Genomic DNA, 17047 nt, shown 5'->3' with positions numbered 1-17047 from the left:
AAAATTGATAACTATATGAGAATATGAGAAGGAGAGTTGTGTTTTATTACCAGTAATCTAATCTGTTTGCTTGTTTTGATCATTTCGGACACTTCGTGTGTCAACAACACAAGTATTTTGCGTTACATTTGACTATGAAAACTGATTTATAGATAATATTTGATTGACTAATCAATAATGAAACTCCGAAGAAGGCGAAGGTCGATCCACTGAAAATCGGGTACCTAATCTTTCAGGCTGCGGACAAACATACTAGACGACAAACGTCACTGTTGGGCGGCGGCATAACAGCGCGTGCGCATGACGGTCAAGCTTCTTTTTCCACTTCCGTTACCTTTATACTTTCTATTGGATGATTTTCTGCTTGACACGCCCTTTCGTCTTTGTAGCCAATTGTGGTAGCTGTTACTGACTCCGTCTTTTTACCGCTAAAACCAAAACTCGCTCCAGTTTTGCACTGTTAACCCGATCATATTTGTGTGTTTTAGGAACAGAAAGGTAAGTCTGACTTCTTGAAAAGTTTTATTTAGGAGTATTAATGCTTGGTGTCCTACTCAAACAACTGTTGTAACCGCTGCGCAATGTGTAGTCAAACTTTCAACCACAATCGAGTTCCCTTCTGACCTGTCAAATACTGCAAAAATATTTGAGCTTCTGTGATTAGGTTGTTCCGCAGATGTTTTCCAGACAGACAGTCACTTCCCTGACATATGCTTAGTGTTAGTTTGACCTCCTATTACTTTACTGTAAAAGGAGATGGCGAGTAAATAACCAACGAAGCTAACCATTTTACCCTGAATCTGCGTTGTTGACTTCTAGTTCAAGATAATTTTCTCCGTTATTTGCATCATGGACTACGCAGCAGTGGTGTAGTTGGTAGATATTACAGTGTGTTTGCCCTCTGGAAGAGTCTGACTGTGAATTCCTGCCTTCCCTCCCCCCCAGGTTTGTGACCAGTGTGGTGAAACTGAGAATGGGAATCTCTGGATTGTTGCAGTTTCTCAAAGATGCAGCAGAGCCCGTCAACGTTAAAAAATATAAAGGCCAAACAGTGGCTGTGGACACTTACTGCTGGCTTCATAAAGGAGCTTTTTCCTGTGCTGAGAAGCTTGCTAAAGGGGAACCGACTGATCAGTAAGCTCTTCTGTCATTTTCAGGGAAACAACACATATTCAAACTACATGAAACCTTCCATTGTACTATGTCTTCCCTCTTATTGTTTGTCTTTCTAGATATGTGTGGTACTGCATGAAGTTTGTGGATATGCTGTTGAATTTCTCAGTTAAACCCATCCTGGTGTTTGATGGACGCAATCTGCCTTCTAAACAGGAAGTGGAAAAGACTCGCAGAGAGTGAGTATTCACCCAAACTGAGCAGTAGTTTGGTGTACATTAAAATACATTCTGACCAGGGCTGCAATATGCAATTGCAATATTGTTTAATTTCACAGTATCTGAGTTAGGATTAACATACATTATCCCCATTTCCTGTCATTCCATAATGTCCCCAGTTTTCTCCTTTCAGCTTCTAAAGTCTATATTATGTCTGCAGCAAGTGCAGTTAAACTCAACCCAACTGGCCAAAGCTGTTTTTTACAGCATTGCATTCACTGACCATCCTGTTTACTCACGTGTCTCCCAGGCGCAGGGAAGCCAACCTTCAAAAAGGACGACAGCTGCTGCGTGAAGGTAAACTGTCGGAAGCCAGAGACTGCTTCGGACGTTGTGTTAACATCACCCCCGCCATGGCTCATAACCTTATTAAGGTGTGGCTTCTGTCTTGATGTGGCAAATAACATTTTTAAAGCTTGCACCGACAAAATGAATGTGCAACCCAGATGACATAGAAATATAGGATAGTCATCCCTGAACACATCAAATTGTTTCATAAAATGTTCCATTATGTTGAGCACCTTACTCTTAGGCATTGCAGACTCTATGTCTTTGTACAGGAATGTAGATGTGCTCTAACATGAGATGTTTTCCTGGTCCAGGCTGCGAGGCAGAGGGGGGTGGACTGCATTGTGGCCCCTTATGAAGCAGATGCTCAGCTAGCCTATCTGACTAAAACTGGGTTTGCTCAGGCTGTCATCACTGAGGACTCTGACCTGTTGGCATTTGGCTGCAAAACCGTAAGTAGAACTTAAGCATTGAGTTCTAAACACTATGGCTGGGCAATATGGTCTTCAAGTTTTATCATGATACACAGAGGTATTTGCTCACCTATCCAAATTATCGGAATCAGGTGTTCCAAACACTTCCATGGCCACAGGTGTATAAAATGAAGCACCTGGGAATGCAGACTGTTTCAACAAACATTTGTGAAAGAATGGCTCACTCTCTGGAGCTCAGTGAATTCCAGCGTGTAACGGTGATAGGATGCAACAAATCCAGTCGTGAAATTTCCTCGCTCCTAAATGTTTCACAATTAACTGTCAGCTGTATTATGAGAAAATGGAAGTGTTTGGAAACGACAGCAACTCACGTAAACTGAAGGAACGTGGTCAGCGGATGCTGAAGTGCATAATGTGAAGATGTCAGTCAGTACAGACTTTCAAACTTCATGTGGCAACAATAAATCAAAATTCTTATGATATGAAATTTATCTTGATAAATGATAAAACGCATTATAAATGCTCACCCCTTCAGTGGGCATTTATAATAATTCAGAAGTGGAAAAGTCCACTTCTTAAAATGATAAAGATGGAGCAGGGGATGGATGGATGGACAGGAAACTCAGCTGCATCCAGGGAGGGCTGTGGTCTGTTTGACTAGAAGGATTGTTCCCAGTTTACCAGTCCATCAACATTCTGATCCATAGGCCTCATCATAAAAGAACATGATCCTGCAGAGGATGGCTGGACTCTGCTTTTTGCAATACTCATAAAAGAACGTTGCACTCCCCAGGGGTGGGAATTTATTATATAGCTTATAGTATCAGATTTCTTATCCTAATGAGATTTTGAGTTATTTTTGTCACAAAAAGTTAAAATTAATGATGTTTAAAACCCAGTAAAGCTCCATATTTTGGAGATTGTTGTTTTAACTATTTTCTTCCACTGTTTGTTCAAATATGATTTGAAAATATGATTGAATGCAGTTGCTGTATGCATTTTAGTGACACAAATCAAACGTTTTGTGACTGGTGTCCTGAAGTGTATTACAAATGGGAATGTTTTTAAGAGCAGTATTTGTGTTTGTGGGACTATAATTGCTGTGACATGCAGTCACAGTCATACAGTTACGTGAAAAAAAGGAATAAGTAGTTTATCATCACTTTTATTGTTATCACATTACTATCACATTACTACCACAAAATATTGTGATAAAATGTCCACCCCTATTACCTATTGGATGTCTTCCCCTGTCGTTGTTTTTTGTGACATAGTTAATGTAATTATACTTTTTTGATAAGGATTTAGCAAACCTTCATTCACGTTAAAGCAATAACAAACAGTGTGTGTGGTCGACTTAAATTGTCAGTAATAATTTTGCCCTAATTAAACAAAGTCCCCACCTGCATCACTCAGCTGTGTGACGGGCTGAACGCGCTTCATCCTTTAATAGCCAAGTCCTCCATGCTCTGCTCAGGCACAGGCCAGAGGAAGAGCTGAGTTTTCTCCAGGAGTTTAAATGATTGTGGTCTGAGTGCTGCAGACATGTAGAGGTGAGTTAGTCCATGATACTGGAATCGCTGCAGCTCTGTAGAAACGTTTTCTTGCTGTTGTCTCTGTAGCTATGCGTTCTGTTTATGATTGTGTCTCTAGCATCAGTATAAATGGCACTTCCTCTGTCCCAGAGGCCCTTATTCCATTACCACAGATTTCTGCGCTGTACTATTTTTGCCTCATGAAAGCAGCAGAATCGGTTTCATCTGTTAACTTGGAAAGAGTAAGACATGTAAGTCTGCCACCAGATATTCTGATAGGAGAAATATGCCCATAAATGTTAATACTGATGTATAAAACTAAGCTGTACATATCTACACTTTGGAAAGATCGTCAGTGGCTGAAGAAAGCTTTTTGTGTTGAACGACTGCTTGATATTTTCCAGTAAAGGCAATTTCCTTGTATCATTTGTAATTTGATGGATGGGAATCTTCTAAAATCCGCTGCAGGATTTTAATGCCAGTCAGCTACTGCCGGGCATTAGCTGCCTGGCAGGAACAACGGCTGACCATCTTTGTCTTCTCCCCTAATATTTTGTAGGTGATTCTCAAAATGGACAAGCAGGGCAATGGAATAGAGATAGATCAGAAGAACCTGGGCCGCTGTCGCTCCCTGGGGGACGTTTTCACAGAGGAGAAGTTTCGCCATATGTGCATCCTCGCTGGCTGTGATTACCTGCCCTCCCTGCATGGAATTGGCCTCGGAAAGGCCTGCAAGCTGCTCCGGCTTGCCAAAGACCCTGACATTCTGAAGGTGTGTGCACAAGCTGATAGCTTCTTTTATTTTTCTCGTGGTTCTAAAAACTGGGGAAAACTAGAAACTTTTGTAAATGTACAATGTGGTAACTAGGGATGAGACGATTACCATTTTCATGATTACTATGACTCTCCTACAGTTTGTAAAACGGTTTCAGAAACCCCAAATTCAAAAATCTGAACTTGGTATTAATTATAGACAATAATGAATTTTTAGATGCAGTTCGTCAAGCTGGTTGTTGATTATTGTAGACTTGACTACCGTTAACTATAAATCTCAGTCTTAAGTGACATAAGTATATATTAAAATACCAAAACCATCTGTTGCCTCACTTTATTCATTAATTTAATGAAGTTTGTCGCAAGACTGCAGGAAGAATCTAGCCAGGTTTGTGTGCTACATATCTACACATCTGCCTGGTATATTATCCACTAATTTTATCCAGGTTTTCCCCATCTGAAAGCACATGTAGCTTCTCTAGCTTCATCTTCAGTTTCACAAGATGTTAAAGTAGATGCTAACCAAAAGTCCAACAAGAAAAATAACAGTTTTTCCCCAAGTTCCCACTTCTCTGTCTTTAAAACCAGCAGAAATTGACTATTGTAAGTTTGTTATGAATCATTTTGATAGCAAGAAATAAACATGATAGGAAAGTGGGGAAAAAAAAAATCTGCTGATCCATCCAAACACAAGACGGGGACTTCACTTAACGGGAACTGTTGTGTTGTCTTGAACCATAAACTGTAGGCATGTCATCGTAAGTTATCAAGCAGACGAGATAGCTGTTTGTTTGTGGAGTAATGAACGCAAAAAAAGATGCAGGAAGCTTGAAGCAGCAGCAAAACTGAAGCCTAGAATCTAAATGAATGATTTTTGGAGTAGATTTGAGTGTGAGTTCTTCTCTTCCTACCAGGTGATCAGAAAGATGGGCCAGTACCTGAAAATGAACGTGGTCGTTCCTGAGCAGTACGTTGAAGGATTTGTCAGAGCCAATAACACTTTCCTCTACCAGCTGGTGTTTGATCCTGGCATGAGGAAGGTGGTGCCCCTTAATCCTTACCCTCAACACATCGACCCAGCCTCCCTCAACTACGCTGGAACGTACCCTTCAGTGTTACATCGCACCTCAAAACGTTTCCCCTTTAGTTTCTTCTGGATATATAAGGCATTTTAACTTTCTTCTTTTTCTTGGATAGTATTTATTCCTTAATGGCAATGAATTCAGAAATCTAGGAGATGACAAAGGCTTGGATATGGCCTTGGGAAACGTTGACATCAACACCATGGAGAGGATAGATGACTTCAGTCCAGACAGTCCACGTCCACAGGTAGCTTTCCTACAGCGAATGATTGTCCCAGTGCAAAAAACCCCCGAAATCCTCACATTTAATTTTACTTTGGGAAATATCTTTCTAGGTGTGCAAAGCTCGCAGCAACAGCTGGAGCAGCTGCCCGGCTGCGGCAGGACTCAGCATCTGGAGCAAGAGCTTCACGCCAGGTTCTGCTGCTCCTCCCTGCCCTGACGTTTCCGCAGAGAAGCCACCCTCCACCAGGGGGCAGGAGAGAGTCATCAGCCTGGACCACCTGAGACTGCAACACAGAGAGCAGCAACTGAAGAGGCTGAGAGAAGGTAAGCTGGTCCGTACCTGCGCTATATGGTCTTATTGTGGCCATATACATGTATGTGAAAAATGCTGAGTCAGGGGGGAGAAAATGGTCTGGCATACACACTGAGCTGCTGGAAGACAGACCAAATTAATCATCTAGCCGTGCATAAATGAGAGTTATTGTGGTAAGAAGACTACAGTGCTGCAAGGTGGGCAGCATGGAGCGCCCAGCGTTGCAGCAGGACACATGGCATGCCCCCCAGACCAGAGACTCTGAGGCCATAGGAGTAGGCTCCGCCCCATGAAACTGCTAGAGCCCCCAGCGGTGGGACCCACCGCTACATGTATGGGCCAAGAACATGGCCGCTGTTAAAGTTCTGCTCTGTACTGAGATTTATAATACAATAGAGATGGGTGGGGCCAAATGTTTGTCTTCACCTAGAGGGTTATAATACAACAAGGATAGACATAATCAATTGTTTGACTCCACCTGAAAGCTTCTAATGGAGAGCGGCTTGGTGAATGTTTGGCTTCACCCTTAAATGCATAATGCAGTAAGGGTGGGGCCAGTCAAATAATGAAGGGGGGGTGGACTTAAGATGGAATGTCAGGATTTTGTATTTGGATCAGTCAGAGTATTATGATGCGATAGAGACAGGCTGGTGAGGTTTAATGCCCCCACAAATGTAGAATGGATGAAGGATGGTGAGGTTAAAATATTTCAGTCAAATGCACGCTGCTGTAGAGACAGGTGGAGTGAAGGATTGTAGAATTTAATATATGAAATGAAAATCCACGGGGGTAGATGGGTAGTGTCAAATGTTTAATTATGCCTTTAAGTGTATAATTGAGTAAATCCGGTTGGGTTTGAAAATTCATAAAGGGGCGGAGTCAAGATTGACTCCATTTGGGCCGGATGTTGCCAAATTTGACTCAACCCTGAAATGCATAAAGTAGTAAGAATAGGTTGAGTCAAAGACTCACTTATAGGTGGAGTTAAGGTTGACTAGCGATGGGAGAGTTCAAAGACTCTGGGAGGAATGCAGTCAGGTTTGAAGAGCATGAGGCCACACAGCAGCCTAATGCAACCCAAATCCAATGTTGTTTTTACCCAGATATGACCCATATTCAACTTCTTCATGGTAGTCTGAAGGGCCCTATTCTGATCTTTTTACTCACACCAAAATATCTGACTTGTGCCACTTCCATATCTAAATTGAATACCAGAGCGTCTGCAATCTGAACGGTCATGTCACATTGTATGACTTTTACATCATAAATCTGCATCAGAAGACGCCAGACGTGGTAAATCTGGACGTAAACGTTGATGTGTGATCACTTCGTTCTTCTTCTGTGATGCGGGCCGATTTGGGGTTGTAAACCGTTCACATACAAGTCTGTCAGAAGTCGCCTTTATTTAGTAGAGTGAATGGCTACGCCGGGGGGGGGAAGAAAAAAAAAACAAACTAAATTGACCTGCTGTCAATTTAGGCTGTGTGAACGTAGCCTCAGACACACAAAGTGGAACGTCAGCCTCCGCCCTGAAACGATTTAAATTTTGGTGATCGGTGGAGTCAAACGCTCAGAGGTGGGGCTGTGTTTGGCTCCGCCCACAACAACATAATACGCGGGGAAGCGGGTTGCAAGGGGTGAAATGAAGCTCATTATGCAACAGGAGGCAGTGAGCTCAAATGTCTGACTCAAATGTCTGACTGGGTTGAAGTCCAGTGTTTTGACTGCACCCTGAAACATATAATGTAGTTCAGATGGGTGGGGTCACGTGTTTACCTCTACATGAAATTGCCAAATGAGATGACTTTATTGAACTCGGATGTTTTTAAAGTTACCTGAAGTGAAACAGTGCAGTAGGATGTTTGACACATGAAGTCCACCAGGATCAGGGGCGGCATCCGCCCAAAAAAACAAAGCTGGGGATGGAGTCAAAGACTCAGTCAAGGTGGGGTTAAACTTGGCTCCGCCCTGATTGCATAATGCACTGGGATGGGTGTTGATTGATGCTCTTCACTTTGGAATGAAACATTTTATTGCTATTTATCTTTGAAAATAAAAAATATATTTCATATCATATCCACCTGAATAATTGAAGCATAATATATTTTATGCAAAACTAGAGCTCTGTAGTTGGTCTGCCCTTGTCGTGATTTTCATTACAGTCTGTTTAATAAATGAATAATCCAAATATAAAAGAAAAGATTAATAAGTAAACACACGTTTGTTATTTGCAGGACTCTAGTCTATACAAATGTATCTTTTTTTTGTCTCCTTGTAAGATTCTTGTGTATCGGATCAAGAAGTATTGCAGCAGTATTCCAGTTCAGGGCTGAAACGCTCCAAATTAGAGCAGCGACAAGACAAGCCGGCCTCCAGCAGCCAGCCTCGGCCACGGAACTGCTTCGCCTTCGTCACCCTGCTGCAGCGGAGAAACCACGAGTCCCAGGACGATGGCAGGCAGGTCACCCACAGCAGGTGATGTAACTGTTAAACCACGTCATGTAACTGGCTGTATGCTGTACGAATCTTAATGCAGATGACTCTTCAGTTCTCTAAATCATTACAGCTGATTTTTTTTAATTTTTAACTGGAATACTCAGATATGTCTTTTAAAACTTCTCTGAAGAAGATCTTCAGCCATGACTCTCAGTAACCTCTGGCACCAGCCGCATGCAGTGAGGTCCATTTATGTTCACACACCGACACTAGTTTTTTTAGTTTTTACTGAAACACATTCCAACTATAGTTATTTGATGGACACAACATGCAAACTTTCAGCTTTCATTTGATGGTATTCCAGTCAAACTGGATGAAGGGATTAGGAGTGTCGGCTCCTTGTGCTGTCTTCCTTCTTAAAAGGACAAAACGTAAATGGACAATTGACTCAAAGGCTGTTTCTAGATGTGGGAAATCTGTTCATTTAGATACAGAATTTTGATGTAAACGGATGACATGCAGTCAAAGGAGCTCTCCATGCAGATAAAACAAGCTGACAGACAAAAACAAACCAAACAAATCCCAAACGGTTCAGCGAGAAGGAATTAAAATGAAACGAGCTTCGAAGCATTAAACCATTTTACTTGCTTGCGTTTTAGAAACTTTGTATAACTATAATCTATAAATTGTGTAATTTGAAATTTTATTTACTTGTTTTATTTCATTTTGCTCACTTGAAGGATTTTAAATACTTGCCATAAATGTACAAGCATGACTTTACATTTTTTTCCAAGGACCAGTTATGGTTTCAAATGCTTGTTGAACAGTCATTCGCAATAATCAGTGACCCCAAAAAATAAATGTGGGTGAACGGCTGGACCACATGCCATACTTTGGTGGAGAAAGCCATTTTTAAAAGCCTGAAGTTCTTGAAATATTCCACTATACAACACTATGGGATAAGTGAAACACTTGTGCTCTGTTGCTGGATTGTTAAGACTTTTTTCTTCCACTGAGGAAGAACTGTTTTTGTAAATAAGAACTAAACTGACCTGATTGGGCTCTTGAAATTGTTTTACAAGCTGCGATTTCTTGATGTACTCCAACCATCATCCCAGATGAGCTTCATAGGGATTTCCATCCGTCTGCATGCCTGTCCGTCCGTGTGTGCGTGGTTGGGTCGTTGGCTCAGCAGCCTAAGTAGGGAGGCCCAGACTTCCCTCTCCCCAAACACTTGTTCCCAGACCAGCCGAGAAACATCGTCCCTCCAGTGTGTCCTGAGCCTCTTGGTGCCCAGAACACCTCACCGGCCAGGTATCCAGGAGGCATCCTAACCAGATGCCCAAGCCGCCTCAACTGGGTCCTCTCGACATGAAGAAGCAGCGGCTCTACTCTGAGCCCCTCCTGGATGACTGAGCTTCTCACCTTATCACTGAGGAAGAGCCCAGACACTCTATGGGGAAAACTCATTTCGGCCGCTTGTATCCGTGACCTCGTTCTTTCGGTCATGCCCCAAAGATTGTGACCATAGATGAGGGTAGGAACGTAGATCGACCGGTAAATCGAGAGCTTTGCTTTTTGACTCATCTCTCTCTTCACCACAACAGTCTGGCTGCTCTGCAGACGCTGCGCCAATCTGTCTACCAATCTCCCGCTTCATTTGTCCCTCATTCATGAAAAAGATCCCGACACACTTAAACTCCTCCACTCCACTCAGAGGGATTTGCTTTGGTTTTTATCTTGGTTAAACTGTGCTGTATGCAGCTAGACTACAGTTCATCTGATGCTGTAATCCTTTAGAGGTTTGTGAGAAAGAGCCCACATAATGAACTGCCAGCTGAAGCATTTCTCATTGTCTACCGGAAAATGCAACCATCTTTAGCGCTTCATGTGACATCATCAGTTGGTTGGCAGGCTACAAACAGAAAAATCACAATGTGTTCATAGAAATCCACACCCTTTTCTCACTGCTGCTTAGGTTTCTCACGTTTTGTTTGCATTTCATCTAGGCTCCTTAATGACTTTCATGACAAACAAAACTCTCATTTTAATATCAACGTCCTCAGTTGCATTTGAGCCCAAAATTATTTCTATCCCTGGTAGATTTTAGTTTAATGTAATCTCAACAAGTAAATTTGGGGTTTGAAGCAACAGCATGTAACTTTTGCAAAAATATGTTCTTAAAACTGTCTTCGTGTTGTAGGAGTAAATGTTTTTTCTCTGTAGAAAGAAACCAGTGAGATGGGTTCAGGAAACTGATGGACGGACTAATGACCTGTCCCAACTGTGTTTAGGTGTAGAAGAGAGAAATGGTGCTGAATTCCCCCAGAGGAATGCTGCTGGTAGTTGACAAACAAACCACATTGGGCCAATTTAATGGCGTTTGTTCATTAGTCTTTTTTGACAGAATATGGATTGTTTTTCCATTAAAAGGACAGCTATGGCTTATGCTTAGTCAAACACTTCTTAATTGTTGTTTTTTTTTTTTTATAGTCGTTTTAGAAATAAATTAAGCATTTACACCCTCGTTGGTGTTTCCCTGTTTTGTTTATTTGTGCTCCAATAGCAGGTCACAGCTGACTGCAGACAGCCAGCATGTTTGGCCACGCTCTGTGTTCAATGACCTTTTGATAGATTTTCTTTCCTCATTCCTCCACTGCTTCAGCTCACTACTCAGACTTTTTTTTTCTTTTGTTTTTTTTTTGTTTTTGTTTTACCAATCGTGGTTCCATTCACACATTTCCACCAATATATTGTTTCAAGGCATGTCTTCCAAAGCCTGAATTCTCAGTGTAACCTCAGCGTTTCCTCCTTTGCAGATTCTTCAGCAAATCAAGTTCAGTAATTACCGAGGAGTCCGCTGGGGACCCGTCTCAGGACCAGTCTTCACTCAGTGAAAGCGATGGTCCTGATGTTCCACCTGTGGAGACCCCCAGCCCTCCTACGTCCCCTGCCAAATCCCCCCCCGCCTCATCCAGTGAGGGGCCGAAACTGTTCCAGTGGTCAGGCTCCTCCGCCTCCTCCAGTGCTGGGGTCTGCAGAGCGGCGAAGACCCCCTCAGGCCTGCTCGCCCTGCAGCAGTTCCACTACAAGAGAGAGACTTCCTCAGCTCTTCAGACAACTTGTCAGCTTTCTGCAGACTCTTCTTCCCCTGAGAGAAAAACTGAGAACGAGGATCCTCCCCCAGACTCTCCCCCTTCCCAGGATAGTGCTTACTTTTCCCAGTCCCTGTCCACTTCCTTTCACAAAGAGGAAGTTCTCCCCTTCAGCTGCTCCTTCTCCTCCCAGGAGGAGACCGTAAGTTCCAGAATTTTCTGCTGCCTTTACCAGTGTTCATAGCTCTGTTGGTAACTACTGTTTCATAAAGCATAAAGCACTGTGCAACTGTCAAATACTTTAGTCTGAAATGGTTCCCAGAAAATGACCAATAAGAGGAGAACATTCGCTATGTTTTCAACTAGGTTTGAACACAGTGTCTTCTTCTTCCTGAACATTCTTGGTGGTTTTCAGTGACGGCTTCCAGTTTGAGTTTTCTCTATATGAAAAGAAACCGAATCACCAGAGACAGTTTTAAATTCAGATTCTCATCATCCGATGCAGACCAAAGTGAAACGAAGTTTGGTCTGCAGACGAACTGAGAGTTCGACTGCAATCTCAATCAAACTCATTTTTTGGTTTTGCTTTAGAGAAGCAGGGATTTGTTTGTGTTTCTGGATTTGCTTCAAGTAATATTTGTGCAGACTTTCACATTTCATCTTTCAACATTGCTTTCCCCCCCCATCATTATGCAAGTTAATCAGAACTGGAGTGATTAACCAGTGTTGTGTCACTGACAATTAGTTAAATGTCTATTAGATGCCATTTTACTAGCAGCCTAAACAACTGGTTGAGTAAGTCGTTGTTACCGAGCTACAACCTGTAGAGTAACTCATGCAGCAGCAGTGTCAGGTTTCGCCACCATGTCTCATAAAAAAAAAAAAAAATCAAATCAAATTTTAAAATGAAAAACTGCATAGCATGAAAACTGGATCAAATAGAAAAGGTCTTTTTGACAGTATTTTAGATATTTAAAATAAAAAAACCTAATCAATAGTTATTGATAATTATTAATATGACTCATATGAAACACTTATTTTGTCATACTGTCCAGCCCTACGTTTAATGAATCAACCGAATCTTGATGCTGTTCATCTGCAGTGCTGGAAAAATAGTAACAACCTGGAAGAACGATGAACAGATGGGCTGGGAAATCTAGACTTTCACACTGTCTCACACACACTGGGTTGAAATGTAGACATTTTCTGGGAATCTCTGGTTCATGGTCTTATGGGTTTCCGTTTGTGTGTGTTTTTTCTTGTTGTTTTTTTTGTCAGGAGATGAATTCAAGCACTGATTCAGAACCAGTGACAGAAAGCCCTGCTTCCTTCACAGAGACCTGTAGGAAACCTGGCATGCTGGGGTCAAAGGTGGGTTCACACTTTTGTTTCTTCGTCGGTTTCATTTGTTTTTTAAAGGGACAGTGCGTCGCTGCAAGTATATTTATTTTTACTTTCAGTTCAGAGAGTTCTGTTAAGTTTGTTGAAGTGAACAGCTGATTTAATGAACTATTCAGACCTTAGCAAATCCTTTATACAAGTAACAAGAATGTTATGAGATCTGGATTGGCAGTGACTTAAATCATTACAGAACGTATGATCAAGTAAACAGAATTTTTTAGAATGAACTATGAGAGAAGCTGCCAGACTTGACTGCATGTAGTAGTAGTGGGAACCCATCTGTCACAAGCTTCCTCAACTCGCTGTGCATGTGGCCCTTCACTGAACGGGCATTCCTAGAAGTGGAAGTGGTGAACATGTGAGCGGGTTTTGGGCCGTCTGACAGAGTTGGTTGCTTTACAAAGAAATCTAAACTTGGATGGGAACTGTAGAGTACTAATGTGCTAATATTCTCTAAGCTGCTGCAGTTCATAGGAAATGTTACCGTTTGTTGTTAAGGTTAGACTTGCCTGGTAAGTGTTTAGAATAGCCAGATCTTCCTTCTGTGACGTGAACATGCTGTGTTCAGGTCTGCGGACTGTCCAAGCCGAAATCCAGCATGCGGAATCAGGCGGTGAACATGTCGACGTTGGGCCCAGCCAGAGCCAGCGGTCTGAGGAAGAAGACTGCAGGTTCTGGGAAGAAATGTTCCTCAGCCAATAACGAGAACAACCCCGGAGTGCAGGCTACTATAAGCAGCCTCTGGAAGAACTTTAGCTATAAAAAGTAAGGGAATAATGGACAATTTGCAGTGAGGAAAGATGTTTTCCATTGTAATAATGTACATTTTCAGATGTCATATTGAGTATTTTTTTTAACAGAATTCAAGGTTTCCCCCAGAAAACTTGCTAAGCCTGGTTGTTGGGTCGGGTCATTCCGACCCAACAACCGTCATGTTTTTGAGTTGAAAAAATGTTTAAAGTTGACAAGAAATTTGAAAATATCACTTGATAATTATGTGTTATTCAGAGATTGGAACCTGAACACCAACTATAAAGTCTTTAAAAAATGCTAACATTTTAAAAAGACTTAAAAAATAAGCAATGCTTTGCCTAGTGGGGACACAAATAAAGCCTGGTGGCCCGCCAGGCTTATAATATACTGAAGGAAACCCTGTAATTGGAATGTTGCCCCCTCCCTGTCACAGAGCAGCTGTATTTTTTTAATTGAGATTAGATTACACACAGGTGGGCTCTGTTTAGTCATCAGCAGTCATCAGACAACTTCTGATGGCAATTTGTTGCTCTCAGAAAAAGGGGGATGAATACTTTTGCACACTGCACCTTTCAGTTTATTTGTAAAAAGTGCTTTGAATCGTGTATTGTTTTCTTTCTGCTACACAATTGTGCACCACTTTGCGTTGGTCTTTCACAGAAAATTCCAATGAAATAGGTTTCTGGTTGTAACGTGACAAAATATGAGAATGAAGCGAGTGTTGGCATTGAAAGGTGTAAACCCACCAGATCTCATATACACGTGTGTGTGTGTGTGTGTGTGTGTGTGTTTTCAGGGAAACTGTGAAGGTCAGCTCTTCTAAGAAAGGAGAGCCGATGTCTCCAGTGAAAGACAACCTGCTGCTTCCTCAGTCTGCATGAGGTCAGAGGGCATCGCTTTGCTTGCTGCTCTGAGAGCAAAGCTTTTACACATACCATGTATGTTGTCAATAATTTCTCATCAACTTGTAAACTGTAATTTTAAATAAATAAAAACCTCCTCAGCATCCAAACATGTCCCATGTGGAGTTTTTCACGGAGCATGGTGATGTGGGCTGTAGCTGCTGCGGCTGCCTTACAGGCCCTGAGGTAAGGTTACTGTAAAACACACAGGGCATGCCTGCCTGCGCGAGTGTGTGGGAGTGTGTGTGTGTGTGTGTACATCTGATAAAATGCCATTCCATGGATTCTGTTACTGAAAATCAAGCCACAGTAATCATTGGCCTCGTATTTCTTCCTGAGTGAACAAGATGCCTGGATGTGAAATTTCTCTCATTTCTGTAGTTGGTTTTGTTCTTGGTATTTGTTCATCTGAGGCATCTCTGGCTTCAGACCTTTGGTATGTCTCCTAACATGATTCTGTTCTCGTGCGCTGAACCAGAGATGACAGATTTAAAATTCTGTGTGCTGATATAATCTGAAGGGTATTCATTTTGAGCCAGGCGTGTCTAAATGTCTAAACTTTTCATTCCATGTGCGTTTCTTTATGGTTGCCACTTCTCTTTCCCGCAATAGTCTAAAATTGTGACTAAGAAAGACAAACATTGATTGCTGGATTCCTGAGCAGGTGTCCTTCATCACTTAGAAAGCTGGAGTTTGTATTTGTCTGCTAAGCAGGCGAAATGGAGGCCTTCCCCTTGAAATGGTTTTTATTTCTTGTTGACCATTTGGAGCCTCCTTTTATCTAAAGGAGATTATCACGGTTTCTGCCATAAGTCACTCCAGTCTTGTTGTGGGACAGAATACCTGAGCTGATCCAGATACCGGTCTGAGCGTGATTAGTGACGGCAGAACGTCGCTTTGTGCTCCTGTAACACGGTGTAAAGCCAGTTCATTTTAGATCAATTATCATTTTGTTGCTTTAACTCGGCTTTTTTTTTTTTTTTTGCATCTTGGGCTCTTTTATCCTTACAGGTGGTTGTAAATGGAACTTCAAGGATTGATTTTTATGAAACATTGAAAAACTGAAAGAGAGCTTTCAGCTTCATCATGAAAATACTTAGGAAAACATCAAAAGGTTTCATGTCACAGCAGTTCAAAATGGTGCTTTTTTTTCTCCTCTATTGGCAACTCAGTATTAAAATGTAACGTAAAAAGAATAGCATGTTGTTCTAAGTTATGAGGCAACTTCCCAAAAGTTTCTTTAGGAAACCTTCCGGAAGTCCCGGGTATGTAACTGTTGCAGAATGGTAGGAATGTGTTTTTGCTTCCAGTTGACTGAACAAAACAGATTTATAGATATTGGTTCCCTTACCAACTTAAATAATGGAGTACAGCCAAATAATAAGCAGAGATAACTGGGTATATATTCAGATTATGCTCTATGCCGAAGCTTTTCTGTGTGAGTGCTTGTCTCTGAGGCTGTCGGCTAAAGTTTCACCTTGTTTCTCACCCACCACCACAGAACGCTCAGAATGCAGGTTTACCACATTCCCTTTAAGCCACATGATGTGAGCTGCCTTTAACAGGTGTTGCCACTCTGACATTTTCTGAATTCATAGAGAACAGCAATTAAAAATTGTAACTTCTTCAGTATGTGTCCGTAACTTGTCAGAGAGTTAGGTTTATATGTTTCCAGTTGACTGGGCTACTGAACAAATCTTTCCATTTTATGTTTTCATCATACATTGTAATCATTTCCATTAAATCGTTTATACTTTCTTTGCTGCCGCCACCGACATAAAACTAACGTTTCAGTTAAAAGAAAATAAAAAATAGAGCAAGCTGTCTGCAGTGAGTGGTCTCAACTACTTAGAAACATGGTTTTTGTTCCACCTTTGAGTGGCACATTGCTGGAAGGAAGTCTACCACAGTTTCACCACATCCTCCATCAGAAAGTGGGAGGTAGCTGGTGTGACACTGTTGCATTCAGTCACTCGAGCTGCAAACTATTAAAACAACTCATGACTGGTTTTCTTCATTGACCTGTTTCAATGCATTTGAGTGTAAATAACGTGAGTGGGGGTTTCCCCTCTTCTGCATCCTTCCAGACAGCCGTCTTCGTGTACACCTGTGGTCAAAAGTTTACATCCTCCAACATAGATATTTGATTTTAATTTGGACTTTAAAGTTTTTTCTTGTAACTGTTGGGATGAGTATGCAACATACAACTTTTAAAAACAAGAGTTTTGAAATATTCTAGATTTGATATAGTCCACACAGATTAGATTTGAATTGTGCATATATTTACCTAATTCTTCACTGAACTGGACTGAAGGTTGTGGAAATTCTTTGTCATGTGTCATTGAGTTCATCAACACATGGATTCAAAAAAAAAAAAAAAAAAAAAAAAACTCCCTCAATGGCTCTCGGGACTAAAGA

General features: G+C 41.6%; 1 protein-coding gene across 1 annotated transcript; it reads left to right on the top strand.

Annotated features, from left to right (window-relative positions):
• Positions 1–363: 363 nt before the first annotated feature.
• Positions 364–14739, top strand: exo1 (exonuclease 1). The gene is made up of 14 exons (XM_015050498.1): positions 364–498; positions 946–1134; positions 1233–1352; positions 1642–1765; positions 1994–2131; positions 4208–4420; positions 5337–5524; positions 5649–5751; positions 5840–6053; positions 8322–8517; positions 11298–11775; positions 12852–12944; positions 13543–13739; positions 14524–14739. The coding sequence occupies exons 2-14, from the start codon at positions 974–976 to the stop codon at positions 14606–14608; spliced, it is 2310 nt and encodes a 769-aa protein (XP_014905984.1). The 5' UTR covers positions 364–498; positions 946–973; the 3' UTR covers positions 14609–14739.
• Positions 14740–17047: the final 2308 nt, after the last annotated feature.

This window comes from Poecilia latipinna, unplaced genomic scaffold (assembly GCF_001443285.1).
Source record: "Poecilia latipinna isolate Pla-1442-1.1 unplaced genomic scaffold, P_latipinna-1.0 Scaffold995, whole genome shotgun sequence".
In the NCBI taxonomy this organism is placed as follows: domain Eukaryota; kingdom Metazoa; phylum Chordata; class Actinopteri; order Cyprinodontiformes; family Poeciliidae; genus Poecilia; species Poecilia latipinna.
The sequence above is the reverse complement of the archived record's forward strand: the minus strand, read 5'-3'. Positions and strand labels throughout refer to the sequence as shown.